This window comes from Hyaena hyaena, unplaced genomic scaffold, assembly GCF_003009895.1.
Source record: "Hyaena hyaena isolate Hyena2069 unplaced genomic scaffold, ASM300989v1 scaffold_793, whole genome shotgun sequence".
In the NCBI taxonomy this organism is placed as follows: Eukaryota; Metazoa; Chordata; class Mammalia; order Carnivora; family Hyaenidae; genus Hyaena; species Hyaena hyaena.
Genome location: NW_024081426.1, coordinates 374059 through 394974, shown reverse-complemented (window position 1 = coordinate 394974; position 20916 = coordinate 374059). Strand labels below are relative to the sequence as shown.

The following is a 20916-nucleotide window of genomic DNA, read 5'->3' as shown; positions in this document are numbered from 1 at the left end:
TGGCACATATGGAGATGATAGTAGTATTTCACAGCCACAAGAAAAAAAAAAGAAAGGGGACTCTGTACCTCTGTCCCTGATGATTTTGTCCCTCATGCTCTAGGATGCAGTCATTGAGAGTTGAAGAACTTATGTGCGAGGGTGTCCTTAGAGCCACCGCTGAGATGCCCACCAATGGGGATGAGAAATTCAGCAGCAGTGAGGAGGTACGGTGGGAGAGGACATTCAGGTGATGGCTCACATTGATAACCAGTGGGTTTTGCTGGCATGACAGTTCATAGGTTCCTGAAATCAGATGAATAATATTGTATCCACTCACATAGCACTGTGTTTCCACATCTAGCATTCATTTTCTCTTCTCAATAGCTGTGTACTCTAGGCAAGGTCCCCAGCAATATAAGAGACAGAAATCTAGAGCTGACTCTGGGGTCTGATGGATTGTCCTCTAGTGGCCCTAAAGGGATCATTGTCAGACTCACCAAGAGAGTGGTTGTTCCCACTGACATCGGTCAGGTGAACAGTCACTGCTGGGTGTTGCTGTTCTCCAAGTACTGGGCCATCAGATGTCAAGAAAATGAAAATTGCCGTGGCCACTTCTGGTCTACTGAAACACACCTAGGCATAAGCACACATAGGTAGGAGCCATTATTTCCACTGGGCTCTCAAGGAATATGTCACATTACCTTTACATTTCCTGAGTTCACCGTTTATAAAGCAAGAGTGCCCTTCGCCTTTACCCATGAGAAAAACACGGAGTAGGCACAGAAAGATATCCACATTCACAGCAAAAATCAAAATTCCATGGAAAAAAGGTAACTTGTAGCTACCGAACATCCCATATTTTTCTGTGATTTTTCACTTCAACTGTTCCTTTCTCACTTGGGCCTGTCTTTCTTTAAATTTCTCAAAAAGATCACTGAAAGAGACCACTGCTGGAGACAGTAAATCACCACATAACCAGCCAATACCACCTCATCTCCAAATTCGAAGAAGTGGACAAGAGTCACCAAGCTACCATATTGCTGTGAACTGGCCTAGTTCCAAATATAGTTCCTTCTTCTCCATCCTATCTCCCACCTAAACTTTTTAAGATTTTATTTTATTTTATTTTTTCTTAAATAGTTTATTGTCCAGTTGGTTTCCATATAACACCCAGTGCTCATCCCAACAAGTGCCCTCCTCCATGCCCATCACCCCCCTTCCCCTCTCCCCCACCCCTATCAGCCTTCAGTTTGTTCTCAGCATTCAAGAGTCTCTCATGGTTTGCCTCCCTCCCTCTCTCCCTGGACAGTCAAAGAGCCTTCTTTAATACAGCAGTATTCGCAGGTGCAGAGTGCATAACAAGCTTTTAAAACTAACAAGAGACAGAAAGCTAGCCAAAATGATGAAATGGAAGAACTCTCCTCTAAAGAAATTCCAGGAAGAAATGACAGCTAAAGAACTGCTCAAAACAGATATAAGCAACATAACTGAACAAGAATTCAGAACAATAGTCATAAAATTAATTGCTGGGCTTGAAAAAGGCATGGAAGACAACAGAGAAGCTATTTCTACAAAGACTATGGAGCTTAAAAATAGTTGTGATGAATTAAAAAATGCTACAAATGAGATGCATAATAAAATGGAGGCATCCAATGCATGGATTGAAGAGTCAGAGAGAAGAATAGGTGAATTAGAAGACACAATTATAGAAAAAGAGGAAGTTGAGAAAAAGAGAGATAAACTGATCCGGGAACATGAAAGGAGAGTTCGAGAGCTGAGTGATACAATCAAACAGAACAATATCCATATCATAGGAATTCCAGAAAGGGAAGAGAGAGGGAAAGGCACTGAAGGAGTCCTTGAACAAATTATAGCAGAGAACTTCCCCAATCTGGGGAAGGAAACAGACATTGAAATCCAAGAGGCACAGAGAACACCCGTCAGACATAACTTGAATCGATCTTCTGCGCGATATATAGTGAAACTGGCAAAATATAAGGACAAAGGGAGAATTCTGAAAGCAGCTAGGGATAAAAGGGCCCTAACATACAAAGGGAAACCTATCAGAGTGATTACAGACCTATCTACTGAAAGTTGGCAGGCCAGAAGAGAATGGCAGGAGATCTTCAATGTGATGAACAGAAAGAATATGCAACCAAGAATCCTCTATCCAGCAAGCCTGTCATTTAGAATAGAAGGAGAGATAAAAGTCTTTCCAAATAAACAAAAATTGAAAGAATTTGTCACCACTAAACCGGCCCTACAAGAAATCCTGAGGGGTACTCTATGAGGGAAATGTTGCAAGGAACGCAAGATACCAGAGACACCACCACAAGCATGAATCCTACAAAGAACACAATGACTCTAAATTCATATTTTTCTATTATTACACTGAATGTAAATGGACTTAATGCTCCTATCATTAGACTTAGGGTAGCAGAATGGATTAAAAATTAAAATCCATCTATTTGCTGTCTACAAGAAACTCATTTTAAACCTGAGGACACCTTCAGATTGAAAGTAGGGGGATGGAGAAATATCTATCATGCTACTGGAAGTCAAAAGAAAGCTGGAGTAGCTACACATATATCAGACAAATTGGACTTTAAAGTAAAGGCAGTAACAAGGGATGAAGAAGGGCATTATATAATAATTACAGGGTCTCTCCATCAGGAAGAGCTAACAATTATAAATGTCTATGCACTGAATACGGAGCACCCAAATACATAAAACAATCACAAGCAGAAACCATCTTATGGATAAGAATGTGCTAATATCAGGGGACTTTAATACTCCACTTATAGCAATGGAGAGATCAACTAGACGGAAAATCACTAAGGAAACAATGGACCCAAACGACACATTGGACCAGATGGATTTGACAGATATATTTAGAACTCTACATCCTAAGGCCATGGGATTCACTTTCTTCTCAAGCCCCCTAAACTTTTTATCTGAACCTGCCACTTAGTATGTGAACTATGACATTAGAGGCAACTGTGGAGTTTACTGTTTCTGAGGCTAGAAGCTGCCACACTGTTCATTCTAATGCATTTCAGCTGGTGCCCCAAGTACATATGCCCAAGCCTACCCATGCTGAAAAATAAGCCAACACCGAGGCCCAGGAAATTCAGTTAGTTATAAAGAATATTCCTAGATGGTTAGGCTCATTAACAATAAAACTGTCTTCCAAAGTAAGCTATAGAAGTTTCATCTGTGGAAATCCTTTAATAAAAAAAAAACAACAAAAAACACCTTAGATTTTGGGGGATGACCTGGAGACCTTATTTTCTACCCCGAAATTATTTAATGCAGCAATCTTAATTTTGTTTTACATCCTTTAGCTCAATATTACACTGAATTTCTATTGCTCGTAAATCCCTACCTTGCCTCGTATTCCATGATGGCTCCATTACTAGATTCTGGTGCTGCACCTTACAATGTTCTGTGTGCATTTCTGTAGCTTTTTATCTGGTTCCAAGGGCAGTGAAGTACCGGAACAACTGTCCTCAGGGTAAAAACAAGGTATATCTACTAGTGGGGACCCACCTCCTCTAGTAATGGGGAGGAGGAGAGTAAAACATGTTTTCCACTTTACCAAGAATTCTTCCTTGTGTGCAGGCTGATGTTTTCTGAGTCTCAGTGGTGTGTTTATAGAGTGTCCGTTTGCACTGCTGGCTTAATTAGGGTGATTTTATGATTTGCAGTGGTCAGTGCAACACAGCGCTCCCTTCTTCCTCTCCTCCTTTGAGGGAAAGGCCAGCCACACTCTCTTTTTAGTGTCTTCCCGCCCCCCCTTTTCATTTCCCTTCTTTGAAGTAATAAATATTCCTTTATAACTTAAGAAACATCCAGACCCATAGGTTAGGGCTTGCAATATGAGGTCCTTTGTCCCTGGCTGGATGAGGGCTAGACATGAAACATACCATAAGGTAACCAAGAGCCTAACTCGAAGCCCTCAGCCTCGGCAGCAAAGGACATCAAAGTCCCTTGGGAGCTCCCACAACCTCTTCCTTTTCCTACACCACAAAAGAGACCTGAGTACTGGAAGAAAGTTCTGGGTTGTTTCCTGAGCCAGGAACAGACGGAGTCCAAACAAGTTCGTGGTGGCTTTACCTCCATAGGCCTCAGACTGGAAGAGTGGGGTGGGCTCGGGAAGGAACAGGAGTGCTCAGTCTTCCCACCTCCTGTTGGGCCCCCAAAATAGACACCACCCACCTGAAACTAATTAGTAGGGGCAGGTCTCATGGTGCGGATTGCTCTGTCCTGAGGGCCCATGCCCAAAGCCTCCAACTCATTTTGCATCTCCTGGCAAGGTGCCCCCTTGCTCTAAGGGTCTTTCAACCAAATCACTTTGAACCTTAAAGGCTGCTCCTGGTCGCGGTGCGTCAGTGCTGTGATTTGTGGGAGGGGCTACGCGGGGATGCGGGGATTTCCAGGCCACTGCTGAAGCAGGAAACCACCAGTAAGACTTACTAAGGAGACGCAGGCACAGGAATGTTGGGAAACACAAAGCAAAAAGACACAAGGGTTTGATCAAAGGACAAGACGCTGGGTCTGAGGCATTTCCTCTCCCAGTGACACAGGAGAGGTAACCGAACTCTGTTCTCATTCCAATACCGAATATGCCCCACAACAGCCACCAGACGCGAAGAAAGTATGAAGTCTCATGCAACTCCTGGAGCCTCCAAAGCAGAGACTAGCTTGAATCCACACATTGTGCATACTCAACGTGAGCCAGGATAAAAAGAACCAAGCAAGTTCACCATTCTGGAGAGAGGGCTGCCAGGCAGAAACTGCAGTGTGGCTCGTAGCTCCATCCTCACTAGCTGGTTAAATCCAAGCAATCCGTCTCTCCTCCCTGAACCTCAAGCTCCTCTTTTGCACGTCTGAAACACGGACTTACTGCTTATCACAGGAGGCTGTAACGACGATTAAACCATGCCTCTCATCTAGTAAGAACTCAACGTTCATAACTTACTTCACAAAATAATCCTTATTTCCAAAGAGAAATATTTTTTTAATTTTGTTTATACTTCAGAAAGACGAGGGTAAAGAACAACATTTCAAAATTAAACATACACCTATGAACTCTGGTGCATGGAGAATTATGCTTTTCCAAAACCCACAGGCTGAAAGATTTCATATATGCTATTTTAAATTGGCGGGTGTAGACCTGTGAATTGGTATTCCAGGTTCTACTTCTATAGACACTGGTGATATCCAAGGCTTTTGGTATAGAGTATATCTCTGTAAATGGAATCCATGAAAAATACATCTTATATACATAACTCTTTCAACAGACTTTTCAGAAATTCAGTTCAATATGTGTCTATCAAAAACCTGCTTTTGCTATACATACATGTAGACAAAGAGACTTCTAAAACTGACAGTATAATTAGAATAGTGTTTTCCTTATTTCAACAAAGATGATTATTTTCATTGATGTTAATTATAATTAACATACAGTGTTACATTAGTTTCAAGCATACAGCACATGATTGAACAATGTGTGCTCACCAAAATAAATGCAGTCATTATCTGTCACCAAACAACATTTTCACAATCTTATGGACTGTATTTCCTATGCTGTACTTTTCATCGCTGTGACTTATTTGTTTAGTAACTGGAAGTTTGTACCTTTTAATCCCCTTTATCTATTTCACCCATCCCCCACCTACTGCCCCTTTGGCAACAACCTGTTTGTTCTCTGCATTGAAGAATCTGGTTTTCTAGTTTGCCTCCTTTTTTCCTTTGCTTATTTATTTTATTTCTTAAATTCCATATGGTATTTGTCTTACTCTGACTGGCTCATTTCCCTTAGCATTAAACCCTCTAGGTCCACCCATGTTGTTGCAAAGGCAAGATCTCATTCTTTTTGATGGCTGAGTAACATTCCATTGTATTTATATACCGCATCTTCTTTATCCATTCATCTATCCGTGGACACTTAGTATGCTTCCATATCTTGGCTATTTTAAATAATGCTACCATAAACATAGGGGTGCATATATCTTTTTGAATTGGTGTTTTCATTTTCTTTGGGAAAATATCTAGTAGTGGAATTACTGGAGTGTATGATGTTTCTGTTTTTAATTTTTTGAGGTATCTCCATACTATTTTCCACAGTGGGCACGAGGGTTCCTTTTTCTCCACATCCTCATCAATACTTGTTATTTCTTGTCTTTTTGACTACAGCTATTCTGACAGGGGGAATGACAGGGAACTTCACTGTGTTTTTGATTTGCCTCTCCTTGATGATGAGTGATGTTAAGCATCAAAAGTGATATTTAGGGGCGCCTGGGTGGCTTAGTCAGTTAAGCATCCGACTTTGGCTCAGGTCATGATCTCATGGTTCATGGGTTCTAGCCCTGTATCAGGCTCTGTGCTGACAGCTAGCTAGTTCAGAGCCTGGAGCCTGCCTCAGATTCTGTATCTCCCTCTCTCCCTGACCCTCCCCTGCTCACACTGTCTTTCTCTCTCTCAGAAATAAATAAAAAACATTAAAAACATTTTTAAAGATGATATTTTAAAAATTTTTTAATGTTTATTTACTTTTGAGAGGGAGAGACAGAGCATAAGCTGGGAAGGGGCAGAGAGAGAGAGGGAGACACATAATCTGAAGCAGGATCCAGGCTCTGAGCTGTCAGCACAGAGTCTGACATAGGGCTCAAACTCACTCACGAGCTGTGTGATCACGACCTGAGCAGAAGTCAGCCACCCAAACAACCAAGCCAGATGATATTTTTAAAAGTTGCTTTTTCCACAGCTAGATCACAGCTATTTTAATATAGTATTATAGTCCACATTATTTTCACTTTATACAAAATACATAACAAGTTTTATGTTCCCAGCTGTAAAAGCTAGGTATCGGCTGGGACAGATACTCGGGCAACATGAGGCTTTCCTTATTCTACCCCCATACCACTTTTGCCAGGATAGTGTGACACTTCTTTAATCACCACACCAAACACGTTATGTGAACAGCTTCCCCTTCAGGATAAAGAGCAGCAAATGCACCTCCCAGAGAACTATCCAGATCTGAAATGAGCCCCAGTCATGCCCCAAGAGAAAAATCCAAGATGCTAAGAGGTCAAGGTGATTATTAGCTTCATCCATAATATTTTCTGATCTGTTTTAACAAGGAGATTGCATTCGTGCATTACATTTGCAAGATAAGATTAATCTGAACTTGGCTCTTATGAAGAAAAACTATAGCTCGATGTTAGAAAGGAGGCAGAATCTTTTTAGAAGAGCAAGGTATCCTCAGGACTGAGGGATGGTTTCAAAACAGAGGGACTGCCTAAATATTGAACTAAAGAAACAGACTGGAGAGACAGACAGACAGATACTGAGTCACATACAGATGTGGAAAGCCAGTCCATCAAACCCAATGGCTTTTTCATCCAAAGCCTTCACATTAACTCCTGGATCTCACTTCTGGCCACTTGTGAGGGCAAGATTGAAAGAATGTTTCCCTAGAGAAGCACTGTTTGGGCTTCAGAAACCCCTCTTCCATCTGCCTACTGGGTACAGACACACTCAGGAATCCTCCCAAGCCAAGCGTTTCAACTTCCAGGTCATCCTTTGTGGCGGTCACTGGATAGCGGACCCTGAAACTGTACCACAAACTTGAAAAGAATCCTTGCTGAGGTTTTTAAATGTTTTTGGTTAGTTACTGGGTTGTTATTTTTTCTGTGCCTTTCCTTTCTCTGTCCTCTAGGGCACATCCTGATTCCAGAGAGAAAGGGGAGGCCCTTGAACAGGAGAAAGTATGCAGACACCACATTCTCTTTGTATAGCAGTTCGCAGCTTGCCAAGCATGCTCACATGCTCTGCTGGAGCCTCCATAAAGTCCCTCAGGTTTTTATTCCGATTGGAGATTTTGTGCCATAATATCTCCAGGATACAAAAGTTATATCATAGAAGTGGAAAGTGGGTTCTGAGGAACATAAGTGACTTCCTCTAGCTAAAAGCTAGAGGTAGGAAATTGGGTTTCCCCAACTTCAAGTTCTGCATTCTTTTGACTACCCAATGCCTCTAAATTTGGGGTGAGCAGGAAGTCACAAACTCCTTAGAAAATGTGTTGACACTCATTGACAAAAATGGGGAAAACATCATTTTCCCCCAAAATGAAGTCACACAAACACTTAGGCATAAAAGTTTCTTACAATTTCTGAAAGCCACAAGAACCCTTTAAAAGCCATTTGTAGCCCAATTAGGGGTCAACGGAAATCAGATTAAGAATTCTTGCACTATTGGGGCGCCTGGGTGGCTCAGTTGGTTTAGCGTCCAGCTTCAGCTCAGGTCATGATCTCATGGTTTATGGGTTTATGGGTCTTATGGGTTTGAGCCCCATATCGGGCTCTGTGCTGACAGCTCAGAGCCCGGATACTGTTTCAGATTCTTTGTTTCCCTCTCTCTATGCACCTCCCCCACTCACACTCTGTCTCTCTCTCTCTCTCTCTCAAAAATAAACATTATAAAAATTTTTTAAATAAATAAAATGTGTTTGCACTATTGGTTGAACCATATGTCTTTTTTGTAGGTGAAAAATTATCAAATATTGGCAATATCATATGACCCACCCTAATAATATTGCTATCTCTGTAGACTTCAGAAATTTGACAGGGCAGAGAGATCAGTTCTCACAGTTTCGGGGGCTCTTACTGGACATCCAAATCTAACAGTGGAAGGGAGGCTGTGAGGCAACTGGAATCTTGCCACTGGGCTGTCTCAATGGTCTCCATACTTGATGATGGGAATCAAAATGGGAAAGTAGTTTTGAACCTGGTTTGACTTCCTTCCCACATTCAAGCCTGTCTCCCTTGCTTTGGTCAAAACTTGGCTGACTTCCTATATTATATTCCTTCACAGTACAAGTACAGCTGTAAATACTATGGGTTTACATGGTTCTCTTTTCAGAAGAGTGAAGTCAATTCGTCATTTTGTGAGATGAAGAGGGAACAGCATTATGACCCCCCACCATCGAGGGGGAGACATTTGAAAATGTGTGACTCAGCAAGTCAGTGGCAGGACTCAGATCAGAATCAGCTTGTTGTCTCACTTCCTTCTAACAGCATTTCCTCATCTGTGATTTTAGACAGCAGGGCTAAATCGGCAGAGACTCTATGTTAGAAGAGCCTGTGCAACTAAGAAGGGGGCTCAGAAAGAGGGAAACCAAATCTGCAGCAGACACCGGTGTGGGGGTCCACTGTGAAATCTGGGAGATACTATGAAACCATCCCCTTCATGACTGAGCACTCAGCCCACAGCAAAGTCTCCTTCTGGAAACTGCCCTCCGAGGAAGAAAGATACCACTAACTCATGCCACTTCTCTGGAAAGGGAGAAGAGAGTGAGAAAACCATGTCCAGTGGCCTTCTTATAGGGGTGAGGGGTGGATAGAAGTGGACAGAAGAACTCTGGGGGCCATTCCAGCTCCATGTGGCATGCTGACGCTGTCACGTGGCTGTCTCACAGCCCTCCTCTCTCACTACTCCCCCCAACAAGTGTTGATCTTGGGGAAAGTTCTCGATAAACTTGCAGCAAATCTTCACCACTCTGAATCCTAGGCACACACTACATAAGACAAACTCTGAGAATGAGGGAAAGTATTATGGAACAGAGATGGAGAAGCTTCTCCTGGGAATAAGAATACATAAGTGAAAGGATGAAGGCATGCACCAAAGAGCCAGGCAAGCTTCCCCACACCCGGCTGAGAAAAACTGCCATCCCAATTACTAATGAAACTTAGAGTTGGATAAGATGCTGTGTCGAGGGTCTGAAAAGGCTTCCAAGCCAAATCACTGAAAAGTTACAGAAGTAGCAGTCAGATAGGACAGTGAAAAATGGGTGGTTTCCCCTCTAGAGATAAACTGTTGAGCCACGGGGAGACGGAGTTCCTCTTTCAGTGCATTAGGCTAGTTTTTGACGGAAATGAAAATCATGTATATATAGCCACCCTTGCTTTTGCAGGATTCCCAGGGAATGTAGGGATCCACAGATTGATTTTCTAAACAGATTTTCTTTTGAAAGGCTAGAACTGTTTAGAAATGTCAGAGATTTGTACAGAAATAATTCCAATACCTATTATAAATGCTCCTACCCTCTTCACTGGGGAATCCTGTACTTAGCTTAACTTTTACTTGGTAAATTGGAGGCATCATTTTGAACATCAATTATTTTCCTGGATGCCAAGATAACAACCCTTTAAGGCAGTGCTCTTTAAACTTTAATGTACCCACAGATTGCTGGAGGGTCTTGTTTTAAAATGCCAATTCTAATTTAGTAGAGCTGCGGTTCTGCATTCCTACCTACTTCTCAAGTGGTGCTGATGCTTCTGGATGGTGGCCACATTTTGAGTAGCAAAGCTCTAAAAGTATCAGCAAATATATTTATCTTTGTCCTGAGCATTTGGTAGCCTATGACTGTAATTCTTCTATTATTCATGTTTATTATCTCATTCTTTTTTAAGTTCACCATCAAGCTTAAATTAAAATAGAGACTGGAAGGAATCATCTAGTCCAATACCTCATTTAAAAAGTTTATTTATTTATTTTGAGACAGACAGATTGGGGGGGAAGGCGGGAGAGAGAGAGAAAGAAAGAGAGAGAAAGTATGCAGGGAAGGGGCAGAGACGGAGAGGGGGAGAGAAAGAGAGAGAGACAGAGACAGAGAGAGAGAGAGAGAGACAGAGAGAGAGAGAAAGACAGAGAATCCCAAGCAGGTCCTGCACTGTCAGCATGGATGTGGGTCTTGAATTCACCAACCATGAGATCATGACCTGAGCCGAAATCAAGAGTTGAATGCTCAACTGACTGAGCCACCCAGGTGCCCCCAAATACCTCATTTTAATGCTAAGGAAACTGATGTCCAAGAAGGCTGTATGATTTATATAAGGATTAATAATAAAAATAGGACTTATAATACTGTTCCTCTGAGTATAGGTCTTCTCCCAGTTTCTATCTTCTCTACTAATTTGTTGCTCCATCTCTATAGCAGATTGAAAATTCAGAAAATTAATATTATTAAAATTCTAGATAAAGTCAATAGGCTTTAACAAAGAGATCAATCCACTTTCCTATGAACAAAAAGTCAAAGAATCCAAAGTAATGATTAGACTTGGTGCTTTCTATATATGAGCTCTTCTTTTTTGCTAAATTATGAAATCTGGACAGTTTTCTGGATGCTTGAGGTCAACTCTAAATAGAGGATTAGTATTCAACTGATTAAATAAAAAAAAAGTGCTGCCAAATTTAGAAAAAAAAGTGTTGCCAAATTTAGCAAAAACAAACAAACAAGCTCACTTAAATTTGAATATCAGAGAAACAATAAAGAATTTCTTTTGCATAATTATGCCTTGAACATGGCATAGGATCTACTTATACTAAAAATTTCTTCATTGTTTATGAAATACTTTTTTTTCAAAAAGTCAAAGTTGGCAAGATGTAAGAATGCACAATTTCAAAAAAATGAAGAAATAAAAGAAAGAAGAGCAGATAAATAAAACAAAAAGAAAAGAAGAAGAAAAGATTTTGTAGGTGTTCGTATATAAAGAGAAATAGAGAAAGAAGAAATGGGAAGAGTGGTAGACACTTTTTGGACCAGCGAATAGAGAGCACACATTTCTAATAAAGACTGGTCCTTAATTTCTGAATGAATAAAGGCTCATTCTTTAAGCGTTTCCTAATAAAATGTAGGGCCAAGAGAGGAAGAAAAAAAAACTTGAATAATGACAGATCTGGCACCATTAAGATTGTTATCCCTTGAAAACTCCATGCTAGAAACAAACAAATAAAATGCTATTAAGAATCCATGATTTTAAAAAGATGTTATGAGTGATTACAAAATACTTAGGGTAGACCAACGATGAAAGCCCTATATGTCAACATTTATTGGCTAAAATCAAAGCAGTACTTGGAAAAATTATGGAACAGTGAAAACAAATTATCTAAGTGTTTGACTCAAGAAGATAAACAGGAACATCAGTATGAATCCAGAGTAACAGGAAGAGAGGAAACAATAAAGATAAAGACAGAAATCCATGACTTGGAGAACCATGACTAGAATAAAGAGAAAAATGAACAAAAGTAGAAATTGTTCTTTGAAGAAACCCAGACATGAGTCATCAAAAGAGAGAAGAGGAGAAATCAGAAGGCTTAAAAACATACAATATAAAGGGAGTGGTAACTATACCTAAGATAGAGATGAGAAAAAATAAAAATACATTATGAACAACTATCAGCATGACATCTGAATATGTAGAAGAAATTAGTAAATGTATGGAAATCTCCCAGAGTCCAAAATTGGAAAGGAGAAATTGACCATATTAATAAAAATCAAAAGAGGTTAAATGACAAACATATAAATCTTTCCTCAAGAAAAACCCGAAACCCAATTGGTTTTCCAGGTGGGTTAATTTTGAAGGAACAGATAATCCTTATTTTATACAGGTGGTTTCAGAAAATACAAGAGGGAAAGTTGATCAATCAATTTTATGAGGCTTGTGTAATCTGAACATCTAAAAGAGGAATAGATAAACCAATTCCTTGTATAAATACAAATGCAAAAATCCAAAGCAAAAGATTAACCAATAAAATCCAAGACCATATTTAAGATCTAATACATAATAAGCAAGCAGGTTCACGCCACAAAGGCAAAAATGACTTGATATCTTTAAAAAAATCCTATCAATAGGATTCAACGTAATGATAGATCAAACAAGAAAAATTATATGATCCTATCAATTGACACAAATCAAGTATTTGATTAAGTTTGGCCACATATACCAGTATGTTTTTCAAGAAGCAGAAGAATCTAAGGCTTATTCTAAAATTGATATGGAAATAAGGGATCATGAATAATGAATAGCTAACTCAATTTGTTTAAATGTGCAAAAAAGTGGAAGAAGGCAGGACATGCCCTACCAGTTATGTTTATGTAGTAAAGTCTATTCCAGAAACTAGTATATAATTAACGTGGCACTGCAGATTATCAGGGGCAAGGACAGAATGTTTGAATGGTTGAGATTAGAAATTGTTTTATCATATATAGGAGAAACAAAGTGGAACCCTACTTATTCTAAATACAAAGACACATTTCAATAGGTTAAACGCTAAACTTCAAAAGGCAAAACTGTAAAATAGGAAAGTAAAAACTATTTTTGCCATAAAACTACTAGATTTATCTACATTACAATTAATAGAAGAGGAATACTAAATGCCTGATAACTATTTTTGTAAAGGGATGGTCTACCTCACTAATAATCAGAGAAAAATACACAATATAACAATGAAATATCACTTTGTTCACATCAGAGTTACTCAGTTTAGGTCAGTAGATAATATTAAGTTTGTGCAAGGACAAGTGGAAACAGATATACTATTTTCATCTGTCTTGAAAGTAGTAATTTTAATTTCAAGTCCACATGTCTACATATATGTCTCTCCATTTCAGTGTATTTCTGAGCCATCCTGTTCCACTGATTTGTCTATTTGTTGATATTTTAACCATTATCACTTTATGGTATATTTTGATGTTTGACAGAGTCAGGCCTCATCATCACTAAACTTTTGTAGAATTTCCATAAAACTATTAAAATCAACTTTGTCATTCTTTAAAAGTATTTTGTTAGAATTTTTATTGAGATTCTGCAAAGTTTGGGACATAGGGAGAACTGACCTTCATATGATATTGAGTCTTTCTATACAAGATCAGTTTGTGCCTCTTCGTTTATTCAAGCTTTCATGTGTCTTCATAGAGATCTTTCCATTTCCTTTTTTTTTAACATTTATTCCTAGATATTTTACTCCCTTCACTGCTATTATAAAGAAGCTATTTTCTTTAATCATCTTTTCTCCTTGATTGCTATTTAAAAATTAGCATATTTGCTTTCATCTTAATTTTGTACTAAACTATGATACTAAATGAAATAATTTTCAGGTTGTTTCCTCTTTTCAGATATCAACTTAATTTCTGAGAAAATAATTTGAATTTTATTTCTTCCTTTTGTATTTTATGCTTCATTTCTTTTATATTTCAAAAAGTATAAAATTCACAGTCTAGCACTGGCTGCTATTTCCAGAGAAAGTAAAATAACAACAGTGATGTAGGAGTTTTTGCTACTTTCCTGATTTCTGCTCTTCTCTGTTAGCTCCTTCACATTTTTTACTTTGACTTTAACTTGATCTTTTCCTAATTTAGGTGGAAACTTTGATCATTGATTTTATATTTATTTTCCAAATAAAGACATGTAAAGCTGTAAATCTCCCTGGAAGTACTATTTTAATCATATCCCATACATTTTGAAATGTTGCCTCATCATCATTCAGCTCAAAATATTTTCTAATTTTCCCCAGAAAACCTTCTTTGACCTATGGATTATTTAGAAATATACTGCTTGATTACCAAAAAATTGCAGATGTCTTAGACATATTGTTATTCATTTCGAATTTCATCCTGTTAAGGTCAGAGGATGTACTCTGTGTGACTGCAATCATTACAAATGTATTATTTGTTTTATAGTCTAGTAGATAGCCTATCTTGGTGAACGTACCACATGCATTCTGCAGTTGTTGAGTGTAGCGTTTCTACAAATGTCAAGTAGATCAAGATACCTGATAATGATTTTCAAATCTTATATACTTGTTCTGATTTTTTGTCTACTTGTTACATCAATGACTTAGAGAGAGAAATTATAAAAAATATCCACTTATTATTATGGATTTGGCTATTTGTCTATTAGTTATCAACTTTTAATTCATTTCTTTTGAGGCTCTGTCCTTAGGTGATTCAATTTCATAACAATTAATATGGTTCAGTATTTCTGATAAGTTGACCCATTTATCATTATAAAATATCCCTATTTACCTCCAGTAACACTCTATTTTGTCAGATATTAACATAGCACAGACATTTTCTTATGCTTAGAGTTCACATGATATATAATTTTTCACTTTTACTTTCATTCTGCATGTCTTTATATTTAAAGTGTGTTTTCAGGTCGCCTGGGTGGCTCAGTCGGTTAAATCTCTGACTTTAGCTCAGGTCATGATCTCATAGTTCGTGAGTTCAAGCCCTGTTTTGGGAATCTGTGCTGAAAGCTCAGCCTGGATCCTGCTTTCATTTCTGTGTCTCCCTCTCTCTCTGCTCCTCCCTCATCCCTGCTCACACTCTCTCTCTCAAAAATATACATTAAAAATTTTAAAAACTAAAGTATGTTTTCATAAATAGTATGTAATTCTTTCCATGTTATGTAGACTGACAACCTCTGCTTTTTACAAGGCTTATTAGGCAATTTGAATTTAACGTAATTAAGAATATACTTAGTTTTAAGTCTGCCATCTTGATATTTGTTTTTTATTTGTTGTTTCTTAGTTCCTCTTTTCCTGCCCCCTTATGAGTGAATCAAGTTATTTTATCACTGTATTAATCTTTGTGTATATATGTATTTTTAAAAGATTGTTCTGAAGATGATAATATGTATGTCTAACTGACTACAATCTACACTCAAATAATATTACTATCCATAGTGTAAGGACCTTACAGCCATATTATACCAACATACAGATGTTGGTACCCAGGCTGCTCCTTTCTACACATCCGGCACACTAAGTTCCATCTCAATTTTCATATATGTGCTGATGACGCAAGCACCTAAATCCCACCTCAGAATTTATTCCTAGAGGCTCCAACCTGCCACAACCAAAGATGATCCAACATTCCCCCATCTTTGAATTTATTTTGATGTGGTTTTCACTCAAACTATAGCCCATGTTTTATAAGGTTTTAGAGGAAGAGGTAGTCTGCCTCTGTTTCTCCCCTCTGTCACCTCCCCTCTCAATCTGGCTTAGCCCACAGTCCCATTCACCCACCTCTGTGTTATGTCATAAATAGCCTCCCCCTAGTCATGGGGACACATTCCTGTGGACCCCCAGGGGATGCCTGAAACTGCAGAAAGTACCAAACCCTGTATTTATACTATGTCTTTTCCTATACATCATACCTATGATGACATTTAATTTATAAATTAGGCACAGTAAGAGATTAACAATAACACATAATAAAACAGAACAATTGTAATAACATACTATAATAAAAATTATATGATTAACTCTCAGCGTAACATTGCACCTCTTCTTGTGATGGTGTGAGATAATAAAATGAGGAGATGAAGTGAGGTGAATGACCCAGGCATTGTGACATAGTGTTAGGCTACTATTGACATTGTAATGATTTGTCAGAGAGGGGTCATCTGCTTTTCAACCGCAGTTGACCACAGTAATGGAAACTGCAAAAGTGAAAATACGGATAAGGGAGTGTTACTATATTATCGTTATGCTCCCAATTGCCAAGGCCGAAAGGCATTATTCATTCAAGCAATCACCAAACATTTTGAAGATTACAACGGGGAAGCTCTATGCTCAGTGTTCGACATAAAACCATGACTATACATGGTTTCTGCCCACAAGATCCTTAGAATTCATCAGATGGAGAGGGAGAAAGGAGAAGAGGAAAGTATATGAATACTATGAGAGAAGAGTCTACTTAGGAAGCGCACAGAAGAAGTTCTCAATTATGCTAAGAGGGGCTTGGGAAAGAGGTTCGGAAAAGGCCAGACTTTATAAAAGAAATAATCCTTGAGCTAACTCTTAGAAGATGAATACATATTTCTTAGAGAGATAAAACAGAGAAAGCATTTACAGGGAAAGAAAAACAGGAGTTCCCTACCTGAAAGGTTATGGAGATATGAAAACCTTGGGAGTGCTCCAGTACTGAAAGCACTCTGTTATGACTAAAATGATTAAGGCCTAGAATGTGCATGTGTGTGTGTGTGTGTGTGTGTGCTTGTGCGTGTGTGTTTAGAGGAGTGTGGAAGATGGGATAAATGATGGAATTCAATGAGACAAGGTTTATCTCTATCTCTCTATGTCCAGTCACCAGGTCCTTTTGAGTCTGTTTTGTACTTTACTGTGTCTGTACCATATGACTGACGACATTTTGTCTTCTAGAATATTTGAATACACTGCTCATGCAGCTTATGTACCTTAAGAGTCAAGATGGTGACTCATTCAGCTTTGAACTCCTCTACGGTGTAATATTTTGTTCATTTTAGGCAATGTTTATGGAGTAGAATTAAAATTGGCACTGTTATGATGTGGAAATAAGCAAATGTCTATCAGTATCTTTAGTATGAACTGGACACATGATATGGAGCGAAGGTGAGCACGCTATAACCCATGGGCCAGATCTGACCCGCTGCCTGGCTTTGTACAGCCTGTGAGCTAAGAATGTTTCTTGCATTTTCCAATGGTCGAAAAAAAATCAAAGAAAGACAATGTGAATAATGTGAAAATTACATGAATTGAAATTTCAGTGTTCATAAATATAATTTTATTAGAACACAGCTCTGCTTGTTTATTTACATACTGTCTATGGCTGCTCTCATTTAGTTGCAGTATTTAGTTGTAACAGAGACTTCATGGCCCACAAACCCTAGAATATTTATTATTTTGCTCTTTATAGGAAATGTTTCCTGGCAGAGAGGAAGGACCATGGAGTTTTGGGATAAGCTGGATCTGAATTTGAACCTTATCTCTCTGTGTCTCTCTTAGCTATGTTATCTCAAATGTTTAGCATCTCTGAGTTTTCAGATAATCATTTTTAAAATGAGGAAAATCATGTCTCTGATAGACAACTTGTATGAGAATTAACAACAAGATACCTGGAACAGAGCAAATCTCAATAAATGTGTTTCTCAACCACCCCCCCTCCCACGCCCCACCCCCCTCCCCCCCAGCCAGTGTCTGGTATCACAGACTCTTTGAAATCCAATCAATTAAATATGTAATGCAGTTTTTGTTGAAGATTCATATGTAGTGTTTGGCTGGTTGAACCCAAACAAAGAAAAGAAGGAAATAATGGTTTAGGTTTTACATAGCAAAGGCATCACATAGCAAAGGTTTCCAGCAAGGGTCCATAATTTATAACTGATGTTTTAAATAGCATATTGAAAATACTATATAAGCATACTATATTTAAAATACCTAACTACTTTCTGTTAGGATTGCTAACCAGTCCAGCCTGAGTGAGACCATTCCAAATTAGGGGCATTTGAGAACAGCCACGAAAATAAACATGAACATATGATTTTGCCTATGTTGATGGGCTCCCTATGTAACCAAATAACAAATATTTATTGGATGTCTCCTTTTCAAATTGCTTCCTTTGTTGTCTGATTGTTGAGACTCAAAGCACTTTCTGGAAGGAATCATTCCCTCTGTTTCTTTCTCTAACCCCCAGTGGCACCTAGAGTTACAATATGCACTTAATAAATCCTATGAACTAGGTCCATGGATACACTGTCATTGAAGAATGTAGAAGAAATACAACAAAAGAAGACAAGAAGCCTTTCCTTCCAATTCCACATATGTTTTAATTTGTTTTCTTGCTCATGTCATATTCTCATGTGTTTAATTCTGGGTTTGGCATATCACAGGTGCATAATGCATGCTGACTGCATGAGGCAGCATAGTAGAGAAGAATAAACATGCGATCAGAGTCAAGAGGCATGAGTTTGATCTTCAGTTTTTCCATTTTATTCTTGAGTGATTTTAAAAAAGCACTTTGAGACTGATTCTTATTTTCCTCATCTATAAAATAGGAAAACAACTACTTTCCCTGAACTCATAACTATTGTGCGAATCAAATGAAAAAGCATGTGAGAATGCACTTTGTAAATGATAGTGGGTTTTAAAATGTGCTTATTATTATAAATGATAAAAATTTGCATTTTATGTCATGTAAAAGAAATTTCTTACATTTGGTGTATTGGTTTGAGATTAGATAAAACCAAGGAAAACTAAGAGAGACAAGTTACCTCAGTAAATGAGTACTAAACTGAGAAATTTGTTGGGCAAGTAGCATTTTAGTAAATGAAAGATTGTGGAAAGTTATTTTCAAAGCTAATGTTTTTCAGTACAGTTGTTTCTCACTGTGCAATAAATTTGTCTCTGATCCACTAAATACAAATCGTATATGTATATCAAATCAATCAAAGTAAATTAAAAAAATAATAGAGTCAGAAATCCTATAGTCCTCAGAAAACTTGGGGGGAAAATCTCCAATGAGCTTATTTTTAGAAATCACTTCCTAATTTATTTGGTATTACGTGGATTTGTAAAAACTAAATTTTATTAATAGGTTTGATATATTAACTTCCAAATATATTCGTGGTTTTTTTTTCTTATATAAGGACTATTTCCCCTACATCACTTGTACTAAGAACAGGGTACACACCTAAAATATAAAATCTATACTGTAGTTAACTGACATACATTAAAAGAATTCCACTTGGAGACTTCTGCTTCTAGCTGTGAGGAAATAGCTTATAATAGAACAAACACTCCTGGTCAAGAATAATTATAAAATGTAAATAAAGTAAAAAGAATTTTTAAAAAATTTTAATGTTTATTTATTTTTGAGAGAGAGAGAATGAGCAGGGGAGGGGCAGAGAGAGAGGGAGGCACAGAATCTGAAGCAGGCGCCAGGCTCTGAGCTGTCAGCACAGAGCCCGACATGGGGGTTCGAACCCACAAACCACGAGATCATGTCCTGAGCTGAAGTTGGACGCCCAACCGATGCCCCAAAAAGAAAAAAGTTTGAAAACATGTAACAGCAACCACAGCAGTCAGGACTGAAGAGACTTGAAAAGCAAGAAACCACACTGAAAGGAACCTCACATTCTGTGCCACTTTTGCCACTGAGGTATTTTCTAACTCTAAGCTCTGCAGAATATGAGGATAAGAAACTAGGCAGGAATTGGTGGGTGACAGGCCAAAAGCTAAGCAGTTTTTAGCAGACACATACTGCTAGGGAGATAGAAGTTATACTTCAGAGACTATCAAGGTGGGGGGCCTAACCCAAGCTTTTATTTGAGACCCCTAAAAAGCTAGGCCTTAGGAAAAAAGAAATATATCAGGGCTCACTAATACAGAAATTTGAGTCATATATTTTTTTAGAATTTTTAATGTTTATTTACTTTTGAGAGAGAGAGAGAGACAGAGTGCAAGCAGGAGAAGGGCAGAGGGGGAGACACAGAATCCAAAGCAGGCTCCAGGCTCTGAGCTGTCAGCACAGGCTCCAGGCTCTGAGCTGTCAGCACAGAGCCCGACACGGGGCTCAAACTCACAAACTGTGAGATCATGACCTGAGCCGAAGTTGGACACTTAACAGACTAAGCCACCCAGGGGCCCCAGGAAGTTGAGTCATCTTAATTGGTGATTGGATTAAGATGTTCTTTCCCAAATCTTATTACATGTTAAAAAAAAAAAATAAAAGATCTTGAAAAGAATATATCATTAGCCACAATCTCTACGATAATATTTAGTTAAAACATTATTCAGTGTGAAAGTAGTTGAGACTAAATGAACTAAAATACAGAGAAGAAACAGTCAATGTAAACAGATCTCAAGTCACCAAGATATTCATATTCTCAGGCACAGATTTTACAAGTATAGTGATTAATATATATATATATTTTTTTGCTTTTGAAGTAGAATTTTAATAGTAACTTTGCTTATAAAAACAAGGACTATATGTATCTCTTTGCTCTAAAGGGTCCTGGATTACACCAGATGCCTTGCTGTAATTATTATTTTTTTTTTTTACAAACAGTTTATTGTCAAATTAGTTTCCACATAACACTCAGTGCTCATCCCCATAAGTGTCCTCCTCTATGCCCATCCCCCCCTCCCCCCCACATCCATCAGTCCTCAGTTTTTGTCAGCATTCAAGAGTCTCTCATGGTTTGCCTCTCTCCCTTTCCCCCACCATTTCCGCCCTTCTTCTCCCCCTTGTTCCTCCGTCAAGTTCCTCCTTATCCTCCTATATGTGCAAACATATGATATTTGTCCTTCTCTGCCTGAAAATAAACT

At 38.4% G+C, this 20916-nt stretch overlaps 1 protein-coding gene across 2 annotated transcripts in view; it reads right to left on the bottom strand.

The window, feature by feature from the left end:
* Positions 1-20916, bottom strand: part of PAPPA2 (pappalysin 2) — a 271505-nt gene that overhangs the window by 101380 nt on the left and 149209 nt on the right. For both annotated transcript variants that reach the window (XM_039219146.1, XM_039219147.1), the window contains 2 exons: positions 480-615; positions 69-285 (listed from right to left, as the gene is read on the bottom strand). In XM_039219146.1, the coding sequence (XP_039075077.1) occupies positions 69-285; positions 480-615 (353 nt within the window). The remainder of the gene's footprint in view (positions 1-68; positions 286-479; positions 616-20916) is intronic.